Source organism: Numida meleagris, chromosome 2 (genome assembly GCF_002078875.1).
Source record: "Numida meleagris isolate 19003 breed g44 Domestic line chromosome 2, NumMel1.0, whole genome shotgun sequence".
Classification (NCBI taxonomy): Eukaryota; Metazoa; Chordata; class Aves; order Galliformes; family Numididae; genus Numida; species Numida meleagris.
The window spans coordinates 10115140-10139640 of NC_034410.1; the positions used below are offsets into that span (position 1 = coordinate 10115140).

The 24501-nt window shown below is 39.8% G+C and overlaps 1 protein-coding gene across 1 annotated transcript in view; it reads right to left on the minus strand.

Annotated features, from left to right (window-relative positions):
- ADARB2 (adenosine deaminase, RNA specific B2 (inactive)) overlaps positions 1–24396 on the minus strand; it is a 304005-nt gene extending 279609 nt beyond the window's left edge. Inside the window, exon 1 of the mRNA XM_021388974.1 lies at positions 24260–24396. Coding sequence (XP_021244649.1) covers positions 24260–24359 — 100 coding nt within the window. The 5' untranslated portion in view covers positions 24360–24396. The remainder of the gene's footprint in view (positions 1–24259) is intronic.

Here is a 24501-nt window from a genome sequence, read left to right on the forward strand (position 1 = left end):
GAGTTACACACTGTGTTTAAAAATTAAGTAAGCAATAACAATTCATCTCTATTGTGACACCAGATTTTTTGTGGAACCACAGATGTCTGGGAGAAGGATAGGGAGAAGAAAAAGTCTGACTGCTAAATGAACAGACCCCTACAAACTTTACCAATACAAGCTCGAAATACTCTTGTTGAATCTTTGGCATTTACAACACGGAATTTGTGCTGCAAAGGCACATGTACATAATGCAAAAAATGGTTCAGATAGTGCTGCTGAAACTGAAGCTCCTCATGGCCCATCAGGCTGCTGGGAATTCATCTGTGATCCGCTTTCCTGGAGTAAACTGTAATGTTAATATACAACTTTGTATATCTGCCAAGTTCAGAATGTGCAAGCTGTACACTGATTGGCACCTCTGTGGTATTAAATGACATGAATCTCCTAGAAATCCTGATATATTTTGTTTTTGGGAGAATGGCTCACTCTCTAAGCTGAGATCAGATTAAGAAAAGTCATTTGGGAGTCAACTGAATTTGTTTCCGAGAAGAAACAGAAAAACAAAATAGAAAATATAATGTGTGTCTGTACGTGAAATAATTCTTTCTGAAGTGGCAGCAAACATGGGAGACTTTGCTTCAAAATTGAATTCAGAGGAGTTTTAAAATAGAATGTCATATAGAGGGGTAAAGTTAAAGTGATTGATTTCAATGATTGTAAAAAAGAGCAAATATTCTACAGTACTACTAATCAAGTCTAACGCACTCATTACTTCAGAGATTCTTCTCTTTCACCTGTTTTAATAAAAAAATCTACTCACCTTCTAGTTTATCCAAAATTCTAGTAGCTTCCCACATATAGTACATTATTCTTCCTTCCCATAATACCTAATAATATCACATGACATCAACCATCTCTTAGGTCAGCTAATGATGATTTCTATGTAGGGACCAGATTCATTTTAAAAAAAACGTGCCCTGGAGGAAATTTTGTCACTCATTCTGTGTGGTATCTGCCTTTGGTTTCTGTGTTTCAGAGCAAATGACAGAACTTCTGTCTGTTTAGACAAGTTCACATCCCAGAAGATCTGAATTGAATTTAACTTTGTATGAGAGAGGGAGACTTTACTTGTGTAGCTGGCTTGATTATGGCTCAGGTTTTATATTCATGAGTGACTTGTGTGGTGGCTTCAGTGGTCAGGTCCACCCCTCGATCATGAGCCCACTTGAATATTGCATCCAAACATAGATGTCCTAATGTTTAATAGGCCCCTTGAGCTAAACATCTCACCTTTACATTCTCTGTCTAGGTCCACTTGAGCCACTTCAAGTTTTCCAGCGTGTTCTGCCTGCTCATTGTTGCAATGTTATTCAGGGAAACAGTTCTTGGGCATGTTCTACTTATTAGATTATGACCTACTGAAATAACTCATCTTTCCTACTTTCTGTTAATTATAAGGTTTCCTGTTGCCACTACAGCATTTTACTTGGGGACAAAGAAGAGATATCCTTACTTCAGAATGCAGTGGGGAATTTGTTTTACTTTGACAAATGTAAAAGAATGGGATTTTTTTTTTCCTCTTAGTTTAGGAAAAAGTTTAGCAAAGCCTTAGGTATGCTGTACCAAAGGTACTCCACCTTCACATGGGTTCAGAATCTAAGGCAAGCCCTGAAACTGTTTTCAGAGGTTAAGAATGTAAAAAAAGCTAAAACCTCTTCATTTTCTTTACCTGTTAGTGGATTTTATTACTTCATGTACACGGGTTTTTACATTTATTATTTTTTGTTGATGTTTTGATGGCTTATGAAATGGAAGGGATTGACGGGGTGAAGGAGACAACAGCAGAAAAGATTGCCATGTCTCACAATTGTTCCAGATTATGAGATGGGACAAGACAACCTGTACAGAATAACAGGGGGACCATGCACAAGACCATGGGTAGAGTTTAAGACAAATGTTCCACAAATGATGTAAAAATACATCCAATACAAGAAATGAATTTTAAGAAGAACTGGCTTGAGATACAGGTTGACTTGGTCTTTTTCATGTATTAAGAAGACTCTGAGAAAAAGTGGTTTAAGGTGCAGGTTATGAGGAAAATCTGTGTATTTTTTGTGTGAAACTGAACAAGGTTTTCACCCTTTATGAAGAGTTTTGAAAGCTTTTTATTCTTTCAGAAAAGGTATGAAAGCATAGTCTATGTCTTAACCAAAAGCTGAAAAGCAAATAAAAAGAATCCCAATTCCTTTGCCTGTCATCTATGAATTTCCAAAGCCCTGTATGAGAAATACTAAAGAGTTTCTTAGCTGTGAGAATAATTCTAATGTTATAAAAAAATGTAGAAGAAAAATTAAAAAGAATCCAGTGGGATTTAATGTATTTGTGTTTATGTACTCCTTTGATTTGCTTCATAAAACGGCTGTTTAACAACAGATAATCTGCTAATAACAACGGATAGAATAACGTTCTCCCTATCTTTTATAATAATCGCCCAGCATCCCTTGTGCCACAAGTCATACCCTGAGACAGATACCTAGCTAACAAAGCAAACAGGAGTTAAACCCACAAGGATTTCATAGCTAAAGCAGTACAACATGGGATAGGACAGAACCAGATCATGATAGTCACCAATAGTTAATAACCACCGTGAGAGTTAAATGGGAATTATGACAGAATTGCAGAAAGCTCATAGTTAGTATCTCCTGAGCATTTAACAGTTCATCTGAAGCTAAAGAAGTAAACAAGATTTTTTTTCCATGTACCAGTTCATTTGTACTTTTGTCTCGATGAACACAGGAATTTCAAAACCATGGTGCTAGCTGATGTTACTTAAACAAATTTTATAGGTGCATTCCATTGCTTTGGGTTTTTTTCTTATTATGTTTTTTACACATTTATCTTTTTCTAATATCTTTCCTGATATTATGTTCTAGTAACGCTTAACCAGCCACTAGCTTTTGTTAGTAAAGCTAAAATGAATGACGTTAATGTGAACAGCACGAAATATCGACCTACTTTATTAAATGAAGGAATGGGCCCTATAGGTCTGTTAGGTTGTCCAATTTACTCTTCCACTTAAAATTACAGATATTTCCTTACCATGATCTGTATATATAGGTTATGCTTAACTCTGTTTGAAAGCAACACAAATGTAATACACAGTATGTTCTTATTCACTCCCTGTTCTGAATTACCAGCAATTCAAGAAATAGCTAAAATTGATGGTTCCAAAAATTGGAAAAGGAAAGAAAAAATGGTACAAGGTGACAGATCATCATCTTGACACAATTAAATGCTACCCATGAAGCCAGTATGACCCAATGGCATTTTTTAAAAGAAAGAACTATCCTCAGGCATTTTTCTGCTCAGGTAATTTTGCATGTTTCTCCTCTTCCTTGCTCTGTCCAATTTTAAAGGTCCAATCCTGATGGAATTTCTGAGCAGTCTATCATTGGTTTTAGCAGAACAGAAATGCTCTTTGCACCTCACTAAGGATTGCCGAACATTGCAGAATTAGGTCAAATAATTAGTCGCTGTCAGACAAGATCAAATGTCAAAGAAGTAGCCTTTGAAAGTTCACCTGCAGGTGACTCAGCTTCCTTTATGCCTAAAAATGCCATTTAGTAAAGTTGCTTTTTCTTTTACAATAGTAACCAAGAGGTCCAAAATCAGATCAGGACCACATCATTTCAGAAATATTTTAGTGGTCTCTAAAGGGCTCACAGGATGCAGAGATTATAAATAATAATGAGGAAGGTTTTCTCTCTGTCCCCACAGACTCCGTGCAGAAGGGATGCAAGCAGATTGCCAGAGTCACGAAAATGACAGCAGCAGAGCCAAAAATCAAATCCAGGGTTCCCAAATTGAACAAGATCATCTTTCTAATGAATTTTACAAGCAAACAAGACAAACACAGGACTATCCTGCTGAAACTCCTATATTTCTCCATATGAAATTTAACAGCATAATGACAAAGAGTTACTCTGAAAAATCTACCCTAAAGTATCCAATTTGGGGTACCAAGGAAAATCAGCACTCACCACCTCCAGCTATATATTCTGAAGAAAAAAAATCAAGCTAGCATTCACAGATGATTATATTTTAATAATTATGGCCTCAACGCAGCAGCTCGCATTCCCAATATTACAGGGAAAGAGGAAGGCAGAAATGTATCAATCACTCAACAATGAGTCGTCAAAGAGTGGGCATTTTTCTTTTGTAGCATTTTTTTCACAGCAGCTGCCCACGTACAGACTATCAAGCGAAATCTCAGGTGTCCATCAGAATATTTTTTGTACTCTCTCCACTGTTAGTTCTCAAGCTTAATTTATTTGTCAAGTGCTAATTTGAAAGTAAGGAAAATGGGGGAGAACAGGGAGGAACGTGCTTCTTTCATTGCGATGCTCTCTATCTCCCTGCTTTCAGTCAGCTTGCAAATATTTACATCAGACCTGCTGGATTCCTGCATCTTTTAGGATATTTTGTAATTAATTCAGTTTCTATATCCTCCTCATTTCCATACTTTTCAAATGTCATTTCATCTCTTTTGATCTGCTTCCATTTCTTTATTCCCTTCTCCCTTTTTCCCTTCATGCTCTTTTTGAATTTTGAAATGGATTTTATTGGTTGATAGAGGCATTTGAAATGCTTTCAGAGGCTGGGCCTTGGAAACACAGGAGAGCAGATTGCTTAATCACATTTCTCACCTAGAACCTGTATAATAAGAGTGATACATAGGGTGTGAGGCTGAGAAGCTACTCGTGAAGACGAGGTAATGGACCTTGGCCAGTCTTAATTAGAGTTTCTAAGCCAACTCTTTTCCTCCTCTGGCCATGAGTGTGTCAGCCTATCAGTTTTATAACAGCTGCCAACCTCCTTGGACTAGTTTATCTTCATCTTTCCTATTTTGTGTGTTGACAGGGTACCAAAGGAGAGTTACTTATCAGCCAAGGGGCTCTTTGCTGTGCAGAGCGAAAAGTGCTTCTTCTCCACAGAGCCTGGTCCTGCCCCAGGATTGGTCATGCACGGCATGAGCTGCTGAACTCCCTACACCTTAACTATCTAGCACTTAGAAGAAAATCCACTGTCTTACCCCAAAGCCCCTAAACAGTTACTTCAGTAAATTCATTTCAGATGTGCTGGCCCCAGTATGAATTACCTTTTTGTCAGAGGGGGTGGGGTGAAACAACCTCTTTTCCTGTTTCAAACTTGTTCAGGAAGGTTTATCAATTGTGTGTTTGTTTCCTGGTGGAAAGCTTCCAACCAGCTGTGCAACATGTAAATCAGAAAGTGCCTTCTCAATAACAAAGGCTTGTTCCGATCAGGATGGGCTGAGAAAATTGCTTTCTGCCTGCAGATAAAGGACTCAGTTTTAGGTAGGTAAAAAAAATGTAAATATTCCTCTCCCTCTTTTGTTCTTTCTCAGCCAAAAGCATTTAAAGAGAGCCATCTGTTTCCTTGCCACATAAAGAAAAAAATTAGGATTACTGGGATCCTTGCTCATTCATCTGATTTTGCCCGGAGTGAAATGTTGGAGAACTTTTCCATTCTGGGAGAAGGTTTCAGTTCTGCCACTGGCTACAGAAAAGGCTAGTGTTATATCTACCCTGAGGCTTGTTTGTCCCGGGGTTTTTATTTCAGCTAGATTTGCAAAAGAATTCACACAATTGTAGTGCAAAATGAATGGGATTTCCTCTTTCTAGTTTATTATCTTCATCTGTTTCTCTCCATTAAAGGGGAAAAGTCTCTCTCATCCTCTTGCCCTCTCCACAGCGCTAGAGAAAGTAGCAATTGTACCATTAAGCCTCGAGCACTTTGCATATGCAAACACAAACACAGCGCTTACAGGAAAGATCTTCGCTATCCATATGTTCATCTCCTTCCCTTTACCTAAACCAGACGATTACCTCAGCAGCTCAGCTGTGTTATTGAGACATTTCAGCGTGAAATTTGTTTTTCCTCACTGAACTTTAAGCGGAATTTCAAGTGCCAAGTCTCCAAAGCCAAGTGGGGCTATTAAGAGATAATTACTAATTATGCTAATTTGAGAAGTTGTGCTATTTCTTTCCCTGGTCATTTTATCTGCAGCTCTCCTGAGGGAACAGTCCCCATTCAATGTTAATAACCTTTTCCTGCTAAGCATTCAATGGAGGACAGTGTGTCCTAAACCTAGGAATATTTTACAGTTAATCTAGATATGTGGCTGTAAATTGGAAAGAGAAGCAAGTTGCACTAATGCTAATGACTTGCTTTATTAACTTTTTGTAGTGGCAGAAATATCTGATTCCTTTCCATTCATATATTGATACAGCCTTTTGGTGATGGTTCTATTTTAAATGAAAGAGTCCTTGGTGATTTGAAGTATTCAGTACACCAGTAATATTTCTCATGGATCATTCTCTAATCTTATCTTTTCCCAACTCCCAGAATGGTAGATTAAAACAAAGAACAGATATGATTTGCATTTTCTAAATGTCCCTTTTTTTTTTTTTTTGTTATTCATGTCAAAGTATAAAATATCTTTCCCACATTCTGTACATGGCTTTTTTTTTCTTTCTCAAGCAAACAGTGAGTTGGTCACAACTGTATGTGCAACATACTGCCAGAATAGTTGGCTTTATTATTTTTTTTAAATAAAATAATAACTTGAAGTTTTATTTGATATATAATTATATCCCTGTTCTATGGCAAACAATACATATTTCACATCTTTTATAAGTTATTTGTGGAGTGGCAGTACCCAGAGCCTCCTTGGACTGGAGTACCTTCCAAACACAGGTGCACTGAGATTGTCCTCCTGCTGCACTGATTGTTGCCAATATCATGTTCTCCTGCTCCTCAGAATGGGTCTTTCCAGGTAAGGGAGTGATAGCCTCAGATGAGGCCCAGGAGCAGAGAATGAGGAAACCTTGGTTGCTCTCATAAGGTGGCAAAGGGCAGCTCCTACTGTGCTGTTTCATGCCATTATCCCACCTTGCTGTGTCAGAGCAGCTCCTGGGAATAAGGGCTGCAGGGACACACTTTGCTTAGTTGTTAGTACAGCTTGAACACCATAAATATTCTATCAGGGACACTGATATCTGAAAGCAGACAGCAAAAACAGTCATAAGTGTGCACTTGCAGTCAGGAAAGGCAAGGTCCAGCATGGAGCTGCAAGCTGCCTCTGCCCACAGCGTCAGCACTAATGAGAACTGTTGCTGTGTTTCTGAAGTAAAGAAACTCCTGTCCTCATTCAAGTTCATCATTTAGCTTGATACTTTGCTAAATTTTGCACCAGCAGGGTTTTTTAATGAGTAGAGTCCTACCAAACTCCTTGCTTCAAAGCCACCGGCACTGATCCAGTTACTGGAGCCTTCTCCAAAGGCCAGACACTGTCCTTGGCGCATGTCAGGGCTCCCAGAAATAAAGTTTTGGCTGATCTTACCACCATGAACAGTAGTTCTATGTGCTTCAGTGGTCAGGTAATTTTAGTACATCACTGGTTTTTGCCTCACACTGACCACTGAAGACAGCAAGGCATAAATATCTTCAGCTACCCATGGGTAGCTCAAGAGGAGATTGCAGAAAAAAAAGGAAGACCTAAATTTATTTTAGAGCAATTTTGGACTATGCTCTAGACTTTTTTGTTGTTGTTGTTGCAATTTGCAGCATCTATATGCAAGCAAAGATCTCTTTCACACAACCAAATTAAAAATGAAGATCAAGTGACAGGAAAATAAAGGATAGCATTTCATACTTTTTCTTTTTTACTGTTTTCAAACCACATATAGGCTTAAAACCAGCGGATGCATTTTATAGAAAGCAAAGGATGTAAATATTCAAGATCTTGAGCAACATCTTTTCTGGAAATTGTAACACCCTGCCCTCAGTACGCCCAGCATAGCAGTGGGCGGACTGCGCTTCCATGAGACTTGAATTGGGACCTAAAAATATGTCCTAGTAATAAAGGAAAAATTAATTTTAAGTTTCAGGACTACTAATTTCAAAATAGAATTTCCTTTATTAGAAATCTATTTGGCAAGTGTGAGAACCTGCCCCCAAGCCCCAGCTGAACACCAGGCTAAACACACATCCTCCTTGCTGATAGGGCTGGGAACACCACCAGGCCACCTTGCACTGATCATACCACTAGGAGACAGAGGGTAAACACAACTGCAGGGCTCCCCAGCTAGGAACACATCTGTCATCACCCCATGGGCAAGTGCTTCCAGGAGACTAGCTGCTATTTGCGCCATCTCATGACCACCTCAGTATTTCAGCCTAGGTCATCTCTCCCAAGCACCATCAACTCTTGAGACACTATAGGTTCTAAAGAAATGTTTTGTTGTCCTCAAATTTAGCCTAACTGAGCTGCATCAGTCAACAGCTCCTTCCTGGTACACTGCTGCCCAAAGACAGTCAACACACCAGACGGATGGGATGCAATCCAGAAGGTCCTAGACAGGCTTGAGCAGTGGGCCCAGGTGAACCTCATGAGGTTCAACAAATCCAAATGCAAGGTCTTGCACCTGGGTCAAGGCAAACCTCACTACCAATACAAGCTGGGGGATGAAAGGATTGAGTGCAGCCCTGCTGAAAGAGAGTTGGGAGTACTGGTGGATGGGAAGCTGGACATGAGCCAGCAATGTGCCCTCACAGCCCTGAAAGCCAACTGTATCCTGAGCTGCATCAAAAGAAGCACAGCCAGCAGGTTAAGGGAGGTGATCCTGCCCCTCTGCTTCTGTGCTGGTGAGGCCTCACCTGGAGTACTGCATCCAGATGCGGAGTCCTCAGTAGAGGAGATAGATAGACCAGTTGGAAAGCGTCCAGAGAAAGACCACAAAAATGATCCAAGGGATGGAACACCTCCCGTATGAGACAGGCTGAGAGAGCTGGGGTTGTTCAGCCTGGAAAAGAGAAGGCTCCGAGGTGACCTGGTAGCAGCCTTTCAGTATCTAAAGGGGAGTACAGGAAAGAAGGGGACAGACTCTTTAGCAGGATCTGTGGTGACAGAACAAAGGGAAATGGCTTCAAACTCAAAGAGGGTATACTTTGGTTCGATATAAGGAAAAAGTCTTTTTTACAGTGAGGGTGGTGAGGCACTGGAACAGGTTGCCCAAAGATGTGGTTAATACCCTGCCTCTGGAGACTTTCAAAGCAAGGCTTTTTTGATCCATCAAGCCCTGGGCAACCTGATCTAGCTGTGCATGTCCCTGTTCATTGCAGGGGAGTTGGACTAGGTGACCTTTAAATGTCCCTTCCAACTCTAAGGATTCTATGATTCTATGACAGTAGCTGAGGAGACCAAGAAACAGAGTAGAGGCTGAGAAGAGAGGTGTGCATCTGTGCACTATGAGGCTATAAGTGATTAAACATCTGAAAGTGAGGAGATCGCTATAAAAACACCAAACAGAGGCAGTCAGGAGAGAAAAGTGCCGTATCTCCAGAAAGGTAGGCTGGAATATTTCAAATTAGTTCTTCCTGGAGAATGAAACAAGCACTAGAGACAATTTAAAAATGCTTCATGGGCTCCATTGGTCACAGACACACTTGTTCTGTGCTCTTTGGGAAGCCAGCAAACTGGAATCACAGCTCCAGAAAGGCACCTCACATTTCTCGTTCAGGTTGAGACGAAGCTTTATGTACATGCTTTTTCTTATTCATGTTTGAAAATATTTTTAATATAGTTCCCTAAAAGCTCATGGGTAATCACATAGAGTTGTGAAAGAAAAAATCAGTTAAAAATAAAATCAGATGCTGTTTTCTTTCCTCTTAAATTTAAATTATGCAAATATTTATATTATTTTACATTATCATTCCAAAAACTGCAGTAACTGAAGTGAGAAACATTTGAAGTTCTCGCTAAGGAGAACACTGCAATGACTAGTCAAGTAATGGAGCTGCAGAGCTGTAAGGGCCCGGAAGCCAGTTCTAAGGAATGAGCACTGTGTGCAGTTTTGGACACCACAGCACAAAAAGGACATAAAACCATTAGAAAGTGTTTGGAGGAGGGCTACAAAGATCGCGAATGATCTAGAGGGGAAGATGTATGAAGATCAGCTGAGGTCCCTTGGTTTGTTCAGCGCAGAGAAGAGGGGAGGCCTCTTCGTGGCCACAGGGAGCAGAGGGGCAGCGCTGAGCTCTGCTCTCTGGAGACGACGACAGGGCCTGAGGGAACGGCATGGAGCTGTCAGGAGAGGGGCAGCTGGGGGTGAGGGAAAGGCTCTGCCCCAGGGGGCGGTGGGCATGGAATGGGCTGCCCAGGCCAGTGGGCACGGCCCCAAGCTGCCAGAGTTCAAGAAGTGTCTGGACACTGCTCTCAGACATATGGTCTGATTTTTGGGTGGTGCTGTGTGGAGCTGGGGATTGGGCTCTATGATCCTTGTGGGTCAGGATGTTCTATGATTCTATGTTTGCGACAGCCTCAGTATCTCTCTTTGGCCCAGTTTGAGCTGAAGAGAATGCAATCCTTTGGACTGAGAAGTCCACATGGGCATTAACTGCAGTAGAAAGTAAACAAGCAATTGCTGCATAAATTCTGTGACACTTGGAGGCAGCTAGTTCCTTCCAGAGAAATAAATCTTCTTTGTGCTGCTAGCTGGTGCTTGAGAGGGTGACTGGGACAGTAGGTGGGAGGAGCAAAGAAATATTTTATCCTTCACTAGCCTATCTGTCCTGAAAACCCCTGCCTTGGTAAAATTTCTCCTCTGCTATTCCTTCATGTTTTGCTCTCGTGGTTTCCTGCTGGAAAGATAATGGCAAATAGGTATTTGATCTTCCTTCAATCTTTTGATATCTTGACCCCATCTGCTTCAAAAAATACGCATAGGGCAAATGTAATGGAGAAAAATACTTCCTGCATAAGCTCTGAGCATTGGCTTCACAAGGAAAACTGGATAGAGGGTTGAGGGAAGTTCAGATATGAACTTCCGAGGACAGATCTTCTCTGCCACCAGAAGTCCTGTAGCCTGCAATCTCTTTGTTAAGGACACGCATTTCAGCTTTGTTGCCACTGCCCTCTGTCCCCTTGGGTATGTCACCTGAGCCACCAGCTCCTGCCCAGCCCATCCTCCTGGGACACAGTGCTTCCTCTGGGCTGTCCAGTTCTGCAACTGCTACAGCTAAAGCTATTGGTACAGCTGCAGGACCTGCCATGTGATTTTCTGAAAACCATAGATTTTGGCATCCTAATGTTCAAAGAAAATGTCAGATGCGTTTGCTTTTCACACATACACAAACGCATGCATGCTTCTATCCCACGTATCTGTAAATAAAATTTGAGATCGTAAGCTAATGAAATCTCTGCAAAATAATTGATTTGTCATTCAATTCTTCTAGTTGCAGTTTCCCTAAGTTAATCTTTGGAAAAAAAAATTGGACATTTCAAGTCCCAAAACCTACAAAGAAATATGAGTGGTGGATTCTCTGACTTTCCCTTATTTCCCATCAACAAATCTGACAGGATTTAGTTGCAGGTTAAGAGCCGAGATAACAGATAAGTTAACATAGTTAAGATAAGATAACAGAGAGTTAACATTTCATCCTTTAGAAAAACCCACTCGTAATAAAGAATAAACAATAATCATGGTAGGTACACGAAGCAAGGAGATGAACTGCAAGGGAGATATTCAATCTTGTCTTTTCAGCTGAGGCTATAAATGATCTGAGCGTAAGAGAACAATTCAGAGCCTGAAATGGAGGGGCTGCTAATTAATCAGTTATAACGGCATAGGGGATTACAATGCATTATTAAAACACACTGAAAACAACAGTGACAGAGGAGAATGGACAAGAAAGTGTGGAAGCACTACAGAGTCAACAGAGGAACACCTGTACGCAAAACTTGTGCTTGAGAAAAAACAAATACAAAAGTAATAATGAATCAAACCAATTCCTGGAAATTTGGCCCAATATTTATTAAAAACTAAGGGTTTCATTCAAGGTCTGTATGAAGCCTAGGACAAAGCTTCCATCAAGCTCAACCCTTTGTGTGAATATGCATGTACGTTAATGTACGCATTGCTGGAGCACATATTGGCACATTAATATGCATAGTACTAGTGTCTGTGTTATAAGTATATAAATAGAAATTGAATATAAACATATGCATTCATAGCTTTGAAGTTTCATTAGTGGCAAAATAGCGTAGAGAAATTATTAGCATTTTTTACATGATGTTTAAGTCAAATACTGAAGTGCTACAGCTACTTACTAACAAGGCATTCAACAGATGGGGAGTCTAGACTGATAACTTCTGTGTTATGCAAATATATTTTTAAACCTCCTGTAATGATAAATTCTGTTGCTGTAATGTAGGAAATAAATAAAATGTTTTCCTAAATGTACGTTTTTAACTTTCTTGCTTTATTTTAGAAGTTCTGATGTGGCAGTGATGCATTACTGGCAGTGCCAGTTGGCATGACCCTAACCCATATTACCACTGAGATCAATGAAGACAACATGACCACCCATGGGAGAATGACCACCCATGGGATGAAAGTCCCCGTAAGCAGTAGGGCCCAGTCATCCTGAAAAAGAGGGATTCCCACGTGACAAAGCAGGATCAGGCTCCTATTTTCTTCATCTTGACTCTGCTCTCAATCTTTCTTTCTTTTCTAGTGGAAACAAAAAAGGAAATGGTGCTTTTGATCGCAATTTCACAACAAGCAATGTTGATGCATGCATATTTTCTGTATTATTACCTACTCAACAAAAATTAAGTTATAACCTTAATGTACATAATAGATGACAATGATCATTTTAGAAGTGAAGACAGGAAATATTTTTCCTAGCTCTTTTTACTGTTTTGGAAAATTAACACAATAAAATCATATCTCTTTACAAATACCACTGCATACTATTTATGCAACTGTAAACTATATTGTTTAGGCAGCATTTATCTGTGTGGTTCACTGCTTGCCCTATGAGACATTTATTTGTTCAAAGTATGAACTTATTCTAGATTTAAAACGGTAAAAGCAAACTAATGCAAAAACATAACGAAATCACCTTCCAATCTGCTTACATTCTCACTTTTCATACAAACCTCCCATCATAAAAGTAATCCTCCAAATTTCTCTGAGATTATTCCAACAAATCCCATGCCCATCAAATCCTAAAACATGCTCCACCTGCTAGTGAAACTATCACAGTAATTGTCTGGGCTTTTATCTAATGAATATGCATTAAAGCAGTCAAAACAAAAATCTACAATCTACATTACTGGGAAAAGTTTCTGAAACAAGCTGTTGCAGGGAAATTTATGTAATATATTGTCAACATTCAGCAGAGACAAGCTGTTAGGCAGGACTGACAGACTCCAGGTTCCCACACTTGGTCAGAGGCTGTGTTGCTGTTACTCTCATGCCACTATTTTGATCACTGATACAATGATGGTGTCCCATCTCATGTCTGCACCTCATGTCTATGCCTGAACTCTGCAGGTGATCATAGAATCATAGATCATTCTGAGTTGGAAGGGATCCATAAAGGCCATAAGTGATCACTGCTGAGTCTCTTTTTTTTGCCATGCAAGCTTCAGTGAATCATCTGCACCTATTCTCCAATGCATAAACTCACAGATACCTGCTGGAGCGTGGGCAATGACAGATGGAAATTCATGTGTTGGTGCAGGCTGCAGGCAGGTATGTGCCCCACACCAAGATTCACAATGCAGCCCAGGGCCAATCTACAGAAGTCAAATGAGTTAATACCGAGATTAATAAACAACTGCTTCCACCCTACAGCCTACAAACATTGCTTTTGCTATAATCGCTATTAGACGATTTATCTTAGCCCCGTACCTTGATTTTTTTGCTATCTCTCATTTTTGTCTAAATAGCACAGAAAGCAGCTTTACATGCCAGTGTTACAGGAACATTTCTTCTGACCAGGAAGCGTTAGGATCAATTTAGATGAGGTAAAACAGAATGAGACCAGGTCTTAAGTAATATGTTTCAACAGTCACGTGTGTTACGATCTTCTTTACGTCTGGAAAATTTTTAGGAAAATGGTAACGGCTTCTTGTTTCTTTTCTGATTCCACAGAAAATTTAAGCACCTGTGTATCTGTATGCAGACCTTATTACTTACTCTTTATTGCTTTTCTGAGCATGATGGCCTGACTGAGGAAATGATTTTGCCGCATGCTACCCCAGAAACCTTTTTTTGAGATACTAGTCTGATCCAATCACCAATCTCCCATATACTTTCGTTTCTATAATTTGTATTAATAAAGTGAGGATACTACAAATAACGACAAGAAATTGAGGTGTTTCAGTAAAGAATGAATCAAATTCAGAAAGTGCTAATGTGATAAACACATGGATCTTCAGGGCAGCATATATTCAGTATTAGTTTAAGAGTGGCTTTTTGTAGCCTTTGGAGTTATCTTAATCATTAATATAAAAGACTGAGATGGTTTCTACAGTACTTAATTCACAGTCCCCTTATAAAAGCACTCTGTAAGACCCAAAATAATTTGTAATTTGTTGCTTCTTGCTTTCATTTCATTTTAGAGATTCTTGATGGTGGCTTGGAGTTTCTTGAGGCAAAGTTAAAGTAATGTTGCATGGGGAATAGACTTTTTTTTACTAGAAATTGTTTTAACTTTTAGAATTACTTTTCTAGACTTGGAAAACAGGGCTTTTGGCTTTTTATTTGGCTTGTTTTTAAACTTAGAATTATCTGCCACATTTTAGTCAAAGATTTGTCCTATGGTTAAATAGTACAGTTAATTTACAGTGGTCTCAGCTTAAATGAAAAAATCTCCTGGTCTTCCAGGGAGCACACGCACTTCCCAAATTGATGGACTACACTGTAGCCATTGTAATTAAGATTTTTAGTGGAAATAATAGCTATGAAATTTAGATCATGTTTCTGAAAAACCCATTCCCATGCATTTGTTTATAAATAAAGTAAAAATTAAAAAATAAAAAAGTAAAAGCAGACAGTACATTCAAAAATAAAGTACACAGAAAGGCCTCTGGGCAGCCAGGGAGAAGCCAAGAGAACAACCCTGCAGGCTCACGGCGGCAGAAACAGCTCTGCGTGCCCACCAGCCCCACGGGCTGGACATGCATGGGACTGGGCCATGGCGCGGCGAGGTCCCACTGTGGCACTGTTGAGCAACGTGTTGCCACAACAGGTGCATTTGGGCAGCTCTAGGCAAAGAGAGTCCTTGCTGGCAAGGGTGAGTTGGGGTTGTCTGAAGGTAAGGGCAAAAATTAGTTCAATGTGTCTTGCATCATAAAAGGGTAAACTTAAGAACTGACCTTCAAGAAAAATTTTGTTGGTGGTTTCTAACCTTGAACCATTTTAGCAGAATGTATCACCTGCTTAAAAGTGTGCCTGTGCTGGCAGATCTAAAAAGCAGTGTCCTGTTAAGCTGCATCTATTACGAATCACACCGCTAAACTACCAAGGACTGTATCATTTTAGACTAACCAAAACCAGTGTACATTTTTGAAAATTCCCCCCATTTATTTTTTGACACCTAATGACCATCATGTGGGAATTAGGATACTGTTAGTGTTGTACTGCCTGTTTCTACCTTTCAATTTACACTTTGTATTTTAACATGCAGGAACTGAAAAATTCTTTAAAAAAGCAAACAAACACGAATGCAGAACTAAAGTATTATTGTCAGGGTAGAAGTTATCCCAGTAAGACTTGCTTTTGACTTGTTCTGGAGGATGGAAATGCTTCAAATTTATGCTTGAACACTGTATATTCCCTCTTCCTGTCTGTGTACAAAATCTAAAGCATTTGCACAGTGAAAATTTTATTTCTTTTTTTTTTTTTAAATCATCAAATGACTTGTGCTCATGGATTTCAGATGAGGGCACAAAAAATGCTCCTCATGGGCACAGCGCTGGGTAAAGCAAACCTCTGTCATACATCTGCAAAAGCCAGTTTTTGTGAATGTGGATTGAAAACGAGCAAAGTATCTCGATTTTAGAAATAACAGATTTTACAGACGTGCATCAGATGCTTTAGCATAAATAAATGGTAAACACAGATCAATCAATACTCTTTGCAGCAGTTGCAGCTGGAGGAGACCTGCTGTCAGTGATAGCAGTGAACTGCCTCTCTTTGTAGTGCATCTTTTAAACTCCTCCATCCACGAGCAGCAAGAGCTGAGCTCCAATTTAATTATTATCTGTGCTGTTCAACAATGGAGGCAACGCAGACCACTGCAGCTCTGCCCCTCACTGCCCAAAATTGCCATTCATGTGAGCACACAAACAGCAATTCATGATTGGCATGCAGGAGGCAAGATTACAGCCTGGAAATCAGCTAATGAACATTAATTTAAGTTAAATAATGCTGAAGGATCCATAGGCATTTTTGCCTGGCATTGTGTGCCATGTCTGCTGGCATGGATGTGACAAAGAGCTCAAGGTGGCTCCTGTTCCCAGCTACCACAGTTTTCCATGGAATTCAGCTGGAGAAAGATCAGCACAAAAGCAAACTTCAGACCAAATTTGCCTTTTTTGATGAACATTTGGGGTTTCCTGACATGAATATTACAGGCTCCTGCACAAGCGTCTCTGTCTTTGCCATTCTGAATTACTCAGCTACTCATAAAGCATATGTACAAAAATAGAACGTAGAAATATCCTGAAAAATCTGGATTATAAGAAATGTCTTTCATTTATATTTCTCAATTAAAAAAAATACAGTCTTAATCTTTACGCAGTTGTGCCCTTGTGATTTGTCTGTAAGACTTGGTATTACACAGATGGAGATAATACAGAAATCTTATGAGAATGTTTACATATATGCCTATGTATTTGAAATTGCAAATTCATGCAGCATGAACGTATGGATGGATGTGTATAAATATACACATGCTAGAAATGGATTTTATCTTTACATCTCTGAACAAAATTATTCAGCTTAATATAAAAATTAATTCCTTAAGAAAATATTTTTGGGGGATTCTACAGGCTTTGAGATACACTGTCTAATAGAACTTGGTGTTTCATATGCTCATTGTTTTAACACAGCTAGACAGAGAAGGCCACAAAAGTCCCTATTTCATACAAAAATGTTTTAGCACAAGCACACATATATATAGCAGCACAGTTCTGCCCCCAAACTCAGGCAGAAGAAGTTTCAATTATAATTTCACTGGGAGCAATGGCAGCAGCATTGGGCCTCACAAAAAGATAAGCATTGTTGGAGTTGGCCATCATTTTGTTAAACCCTGCTATTTAAGGAACAAGTAGCCATTGCACATGGTAAGAAGCAGGCAATTGCATAAAATTAGTTGTGTGTAAATATCTTTCTAAGGAGATGGAGATTTCCCAGCAGCATTGACTCTTCATGCCAGTGTTTCATTAGTTGGCAGAGAAAGGTGACTCTGCTAATAAATTTGAGCACCTCCTAAGGTTGATGTAAAAATGGGGGAAAAAATATAAAAAGCACCCTTTCTCAAGAAGTACTTTGCTGAGATCTACTTATTGCTCACTGCTTCCCAAAATGCACATGAAGCACCACCGCCACGTATGGTAGGCTTCAGAAACAGCAAGCGGCATGGCTGCACCATGGGATGCAATGGTCGGTGCAGCCCAGTCCCACACCGGCACAAAGACAACCACCGTGTGTGGGAGCCATCTCCCGTGCACAGCACTCATCTCGCAGCAATGCGCTCACAGTCATGTCAGTAACTGGCTTTCTTCTGCTTAACAAATCGTCGTGCGGTTACACGGCTCATTGTCACCCTGCAATATCCCACTGCTTTGTTCCTTTTTCCAAGGGAACAAGAAGGAGGGGGGGATATTAATATTTGTCATCCTTCTAAACTCACCACAGCATCAAGGAGATTGGGAATTTTGGTCTGTCTTTACATACAGGGAGATGAGTGGTAACAGAAAAGGCAAAGTCCGAACAAGTCATCAGGAAAAGTAAGGAAATACACCTCCTTCCCTCTAGCTGTGCTCCCCAGTGTTGGAAGACATGAAGGTGGCTGCTCAGTGCCAGCCCTGTGGTGACCACGATGGAATAAACCACCTACAAACTACCTTTCCCCTTAATCCATGTCAGATAGCTTTCTGAAAAAGAGGATTCGTAACTCATATTAAAAAGCAAACTAACAAATCCTTCCTAATACATCCAACATAAAGCCCAAACCCGCATTCGATGAAGTGAGCAGCAAACTTTTCATCTTTAGTCTCAGCTGAGCTAATCAAGTGCCTCCTCTCCTTACACATATGTAAGTTTTGTTTTTTCATACCTGGAAGCAGTGAGCCCCACAGGCCAGCTATGTGCTGTCTCAAAAAAAAGTCCTTTTCTCCTTTGAAATGTGCTGAAATTCAGCATCCTAAAAGGCTTCTGCCTTTGTAAATAAATCGGGAATAAATCAGAGTAGCCAGTTTAATTTCTTTGTAATCTTTCCTTCATTAATATGGTTTTGCTGCATTCCTTCTTACGTTTATCTCAAAAGTAAACAATATAAATCTCATCAATTTTCTTCTGCTTAAGTTTTACACATCTCTAATCCCTTTGCCATATGCCTCTGAATCCTCAGTGTTTCTAGTATACATTTTTGAGCCAGAACAGCCAGAATGAGGCAGAAAGCACTCTGCAAGAATATACCTTTCATTCAACTAATGATACCATAACATCCTCAATATTAGCCACCCTGTTCTTCACGCACCCTGCCCTGCTCTGTGCTTCCCTCATTACCACGCTTTGGTTAGCATAGATTTCCATCAAACCATCCACAGCAGCAACTAGTCCTTCATCTTGAACGGGCGTTGTTAACTCAGAGCCCCAAAATATGCCTTCATATTTCAAATCCATTTTAAGAAGCAAGAAATCTGAGACCAACTGAACAACAATGATAACACTGTCCATTTAAATGCTTTCTGTTCAGGCATTAAATTTGGTTATTTTATGACTCAGGGAGGGCTTCCTATTAGTATGAGCTGACAAGCTGTTTCTACCAGTTAACAAAGTGGTCTTTGTAATATATTACATAACACAACATGCTGTTAGAACACCTCTGGGTTGGCTGCTTTGCTTAAAATTCATGCACCAGGAAACAAAAGTCAGAGAAGAAGTGTAAGCACTGTTGGAACTTACATGATTTGCAGGCAAACCAGGCAGTTTTACACACAAATAAATGTCAAGTTCATCACAAACGCCTTGAGAATAATCTATCTACTGATGCATATCAGCTTTTTTGTCTGGATAACTAATAGTTTACATGGGAAAAAAAGGTAAACTGCCTGAAAGGTTGTAGAGATAGTTAGCAGTGAACACAGGGATCAATTCAGGTTCATTACTACTTGCAAAACCTAGGCAATATTGGACAGCAGTAATTCAAAAGTAGTACAATTAATGGAGATCAGACAGATATTCTAATGCTCGCCTTTTTAATGCAACTTGCTAACCTGAAGAGAATTGAAAAAAAACTAAGAAAATGTTTCCACAGACCTTTGGTGCCTCTGATATTTCACAAGGCAATTTCATGTGACCTTTAATTTTTAGTGCGGGGTTTTCCATTTGTAGGGAAGTACTTCATAAAAGGCTGCCATTAAGTATTTTCAAAACTCTGTTAATATCGTTTAAGCACGAATTTGTAAGCAAAGCTGTAAAGAATCACCTTATGGGAGAATTTCACTATCCAAATCACAGAGAAGCTACAGTTCCCAACACTATATACATTGCCACTACCTCTCGGTGCCTGTGCATCACTACTGAAGAAAGCAAAACCTCTGACTTAATTTCTGTGTCCAAAAAGGCAAAAATGTCTATATTTGTGACTGTTTATTTACGATCTGGTCAACATTTGTATTCGTGCTTTTTATACTTACATAATTAACACTTGGAGGTAAAGTCGAAATATTTTGTTCTGTCTTAAAGTAGAATGCACCATTTTATTGTTCTCATGTGCTGTTGCTAGGAAGATACAGCTGCGCTATAACCTAATTGTCTGCTATTTAGGTATGGACTCATGAATCCCATATTTTTATTCTAAATTTAAGTTCAGTCATTGTAGCTAATGTCCTTGATGCTATCTCAAATTGCTGTCATTACACGGATCACTAGAAATTGGAGGTAACAGTAAAAAAGAAAAGAAAAAAGAAAGGTACCAAATTAGATGATGGATAAAGGTTTAATCAATTTAATTTTATCACTAAATCCAGTCCCTTCCTCTCAAGCTGCCAGGGAATGAGATAAGCGGAACACATCTTGAAGCACGACACAATCCTGTTGTGGGGAAAGAGTTGTGTCCCTGAACCTCGCTGAAATGAAACACTCTCATTTATTACTTTGGCATTGCAGCATGATGAAGAACCAAGCGGGTTTCCTCCCTCTGTCCTCAGCGCACTCTTTCTATTTCATTAATTTTTCATGAAATTTCATTTCACAATCATTTTGTCTCTCTCACTATCCTGCTGCTCTTTCTTAGTTTATTCTGTGCACTTTTATTTCATATCCCATTTTATCAGAAACAGCCCCTGACAAAGCTTTCTACCACATCAGGGATACCTGATTCCCTCTAATTCCCTCTAATTAATTTTAATTGCTAGCTCTATTAAAAGGTATTGCAAATAAGGTGGCTTACTTGTTGTCTTACTCTGGAAAATAACTAAGAAGTGGCATATCCTCAGTCATCCATTTCATATTTAGTTTCTGTACATTGATTTCTAAGAAGTTACCGGAGGCTGCCAAAGCGCGCCTTTTTAGTATTATCAGTGAATGGCAACTCTGCTTTTGTTTGGTCTACTTTTAACCATTTATCTCAGAAAGCAAGCTTTCTTTTCAAAATTGGTACCGCAGGCTATCAAGTCTGCACAAAACATGGGGAGGCCACCGCGCTGAATTCTGCCAATACTCTGCCATGTTTCAAAGCCTTGGAGAGAAAACCATAAAAACCCACACATACAGCAATTTTCTTTAAAGACCTAAAATTTAGAATGGATTTCATTAAATCATTAGTCAGAGTTTTTAAACTTCTGGTCATTTTATACACATATATCAAAACGAAATGAAAAAAAAAAAAAAAGAGAAGCATAAAATATCTATTTCCACTTTTGCATGAAATTAGCCTGCGGATATTTTGGTAATCATCTGCATTTATTTTTCATTAGGTCTATGAGAAATTAAGAAGTTTATTTCTCACTCAGAGTTAAATATTTATTTTCTAAATGACAAAATATTACCCCATAGTAATTTAACAAAAGCTGTGAATATCCAACCGTTTAAGTGTTTTTAACACACTTTCTGCAAGCAGTGTAAAACTTAATGGAGTCTCTGAGCAAATATAGGCTTGGAATGAGATATCCGGTGCATGGACATTTAATGTTAGTGCTTCAAGGCAACATATTTATACTCAGTAGTTTGCTGGATTTCATATACCTAAAAATTAGGTGCATGAAAATTAATTACTAGGCTATGTCTTTGTACACTGGAATCACACTCAGTGTCTTCAGTGCTCAATTTGCATATATGGAAATTCTTTCTCTGTGTTTCCCAGCACAGCACATGGGTTCTATTGTTTTTTAGCTTAAATACACACAGACACTTAGCTATTCAAAGAATGTTGTTTGTTCTCTTTGCTTGAACTTGCTTTCTGCCCTGACAAAACTCCTAAAACAGAGCTTTCAGGTATACAAAGAATGAAGCAAATTGCTAAAACTGAAAAACTAACTTATAATCCACACAGAGGACAAAAACACGACTAGAACCATGGAAAGTACAATAGAAGAGGAAAAATAATGCTATTAAATAGAGAATAATATCTACTTGTACTGCGATACATTCCTAGATGTTCCATAAGGCATTGTCTTATCTGTTTTTAAGTACAGTTTGTATACAATGTGTCTAATATAATATATTAAATTGTATAAATAATCTGTAGTGCTCACCTCCTTGAGAAGTGGGTGTGTGAGAGGTAATTTCATTTCCTTACTCTGATACCACTCTGTTTAAATTTAAGACAAGAATGAATTTCTTCATATACATGTGTCCAGTTGTGTCTGTGTGTCTGTGTAAATACATGTGTGTACTTACACACTTTAAAGAATCACTTAAAAGTATTCTTGCTATAGATAACAAAATCGGTACCGGAGAACTGTTAAAGGCAAATGCTTTAGTTGTAACTCTATAAAAGGATTTTTTTCACAATCTATTAAATAATCAGAACAGTGGAATATGCAGCCCATGTTTATTCTCATGAAAATGTAGTAATTTGTGAGCCAAATAAACATTTTCTCAATGAATCTCCTGGAGAGCTAGTTGTTAAACAACACCTTTGCACTGGATATCATCAAAAAAGACATAGGAATATATCATAAATAAATAATCTATCATAGTACTCAAAACCAAGAGTTAGAGGAATTTAGCCAGCATAAATTCACAGGTATTCATAGTATTTTCTTTTTGTTTGTTTAAAGAATATATACAGAGGTTCTATATGAAAGAAAATCAAAATAACATGAACACATGCATTTCTCCCTGTAGCAAGTATAGTAACCACCTGGTTGTAAAGTGGTTACAGCAGCATGTTTGAAGGAATAAAAACTCTTCAAGTGCACATTCTCATTGATACTGGTCAGACAAACACTTTCTAGAACACCATTAGCATCCAGCTATGTGTTCTGCAAATAGCTGTCATTTACTAAGTTGTTATTTAGCAAGTTTTTTGTTTGTTTTGTGTAGGTTTTTTTAAAAGACATTCAACTTCCACCTTATTAGGGCAAAACAGAGCAATAAACAAAGCAACAAAAAAAGTATAACTAAAAGACCCTCATTTCTGTCTGTTTCTTAGAAAGAAAATCAACACTTATGATTTACTGTCATAAAAAAGCACTTTTCTCCACTACATGGATAACTGGCCACGTTTTTGTCTTGGCCACGCACAGAGTAGCTAAGGCAAGGCTAAGTTTGTAAACCTCCGGAAAAGTTGTTTTTCTCAAATATTTACAAACACAAAGAAGTCTGCAGAGAGCAACTTATGTACAAGCAGATTTAAAAGCAGTGAGTGTGGGAGCTCTCCCTTTGCTGTATATTTTAAAATTTGCTCTATAACAGCATAAAACGCTCTTTACCACCAGATGTTACAGCACGCTAAAGATGAGGAACAGCAAGTCAAGACTACACACATATTAGAAGCATGAATGCTTCTGCAAGTCTGCTGTTCTCACTTGTGCTCAGGTCATTTTTTGTTAGTATAATTATGAAAATAGAGTTCAGGGTGAAAGTTGAAATAGTGACAGTTGTGCAGTAGAGTCCAGAATTCAGTATCTGACCCATTTTCACTTGTTACCACACAAAACCTGCTTCGACATTTCTAAGATGTTATCCAATAACATGATTATTGGCTTTAACATAATCAATAATTAAAAGATTCTCAGCTAATGTGCTCTATGAATTAGGATTTCTAGAATCAGAAGACAAAATAATGTAGCCGAAGTATCAGCTTCACTTGGCAAGCTAAAACTTGTGTCAACCCCGTGTAACTGTGGCAGTGACATGTTGGGGGATATTTACTGCTCGGATAAATACTTGGAGTTAGCATCGCTGTGCCCAAATGTACTGCACCTGGCACTGTTTCCTGTATCCATTCATTTTACTGTAGAGTGCTCACAGTCTGCTAACTTTGACTTTTTCAGTCAAAACATCAAAAATCAGGCAGCAGTGTGTCATCCTCGCTACAGGAGATAACAGGACAGCCTTCAGAAGAGCTTTTATCTAGGGCATATTCCCTGTTTGCAGTGACATCCTGTAGCTTTACTTTTCATGCTCATGACAATTAGTACTTCCCTAGCAAAGGTTTTTCGCAGGGGGAAGCAGAACAGTACCAAAAATAGCAAAACTTGGTGGACCTTCTCTTAAAAAAAAGAAAGAAAAAAGCGAGAGCGTTGGGGTCACCACCTGCAGCCGAGAGGCTCCGCTCTGCTTTGTGCTCCGCACGGACGTGTCCAGCCGGGTGGCACGGGGACACCGCGGGACGCGGCGGGACTCCGGGGAGCCGGGGGACAGCACCCTGGACAGCTCCGCCTCGCCAGCCCCGCCGCGGGATTCAGCCGCGGCCACGAACAAAGAGAGGAGAGCTAGCAGGGCGGGGGGAGCTGCGGTCCCTCAGGTCCCCGTTTCGCCCCGCGGGGCAGGAGGGCATCGCCGCCCCCGCTCGGCCGTCGGGGCCGGTGCCTGCGGGCGCCATCCAGAGTCGAGAAGAGCAGGAGCAGCCGGGTCGTGCGGCAACGTGCGGGCGGGAGACAGGCAGAGAGACGGGGTGGGAGGGAAATAAAGGGAAAAAGAAAAAGAAACAAAATTCCTCTTACCTTTCCTCTTCGATCTCCTCCTCCTTCTCCTCTTGGACTTGCATTTCAGCTGCCCGCTCGGCCCTCCCGACGCCCTGCTGCCGCCGAGGACGGATGTCATGCCCGTACCTGAGCGCAACGGCACCGCGCCGCGATGCTCTTCTCCCGCCGACTTTCCTCTCTTTCTGGAGGCGGCTTTTATAGCGCGCAGGGGAGGGCCGCTCGCTCGGCGCTGCCCGGCGTGGGGTCGCGCCTCCGCCCCG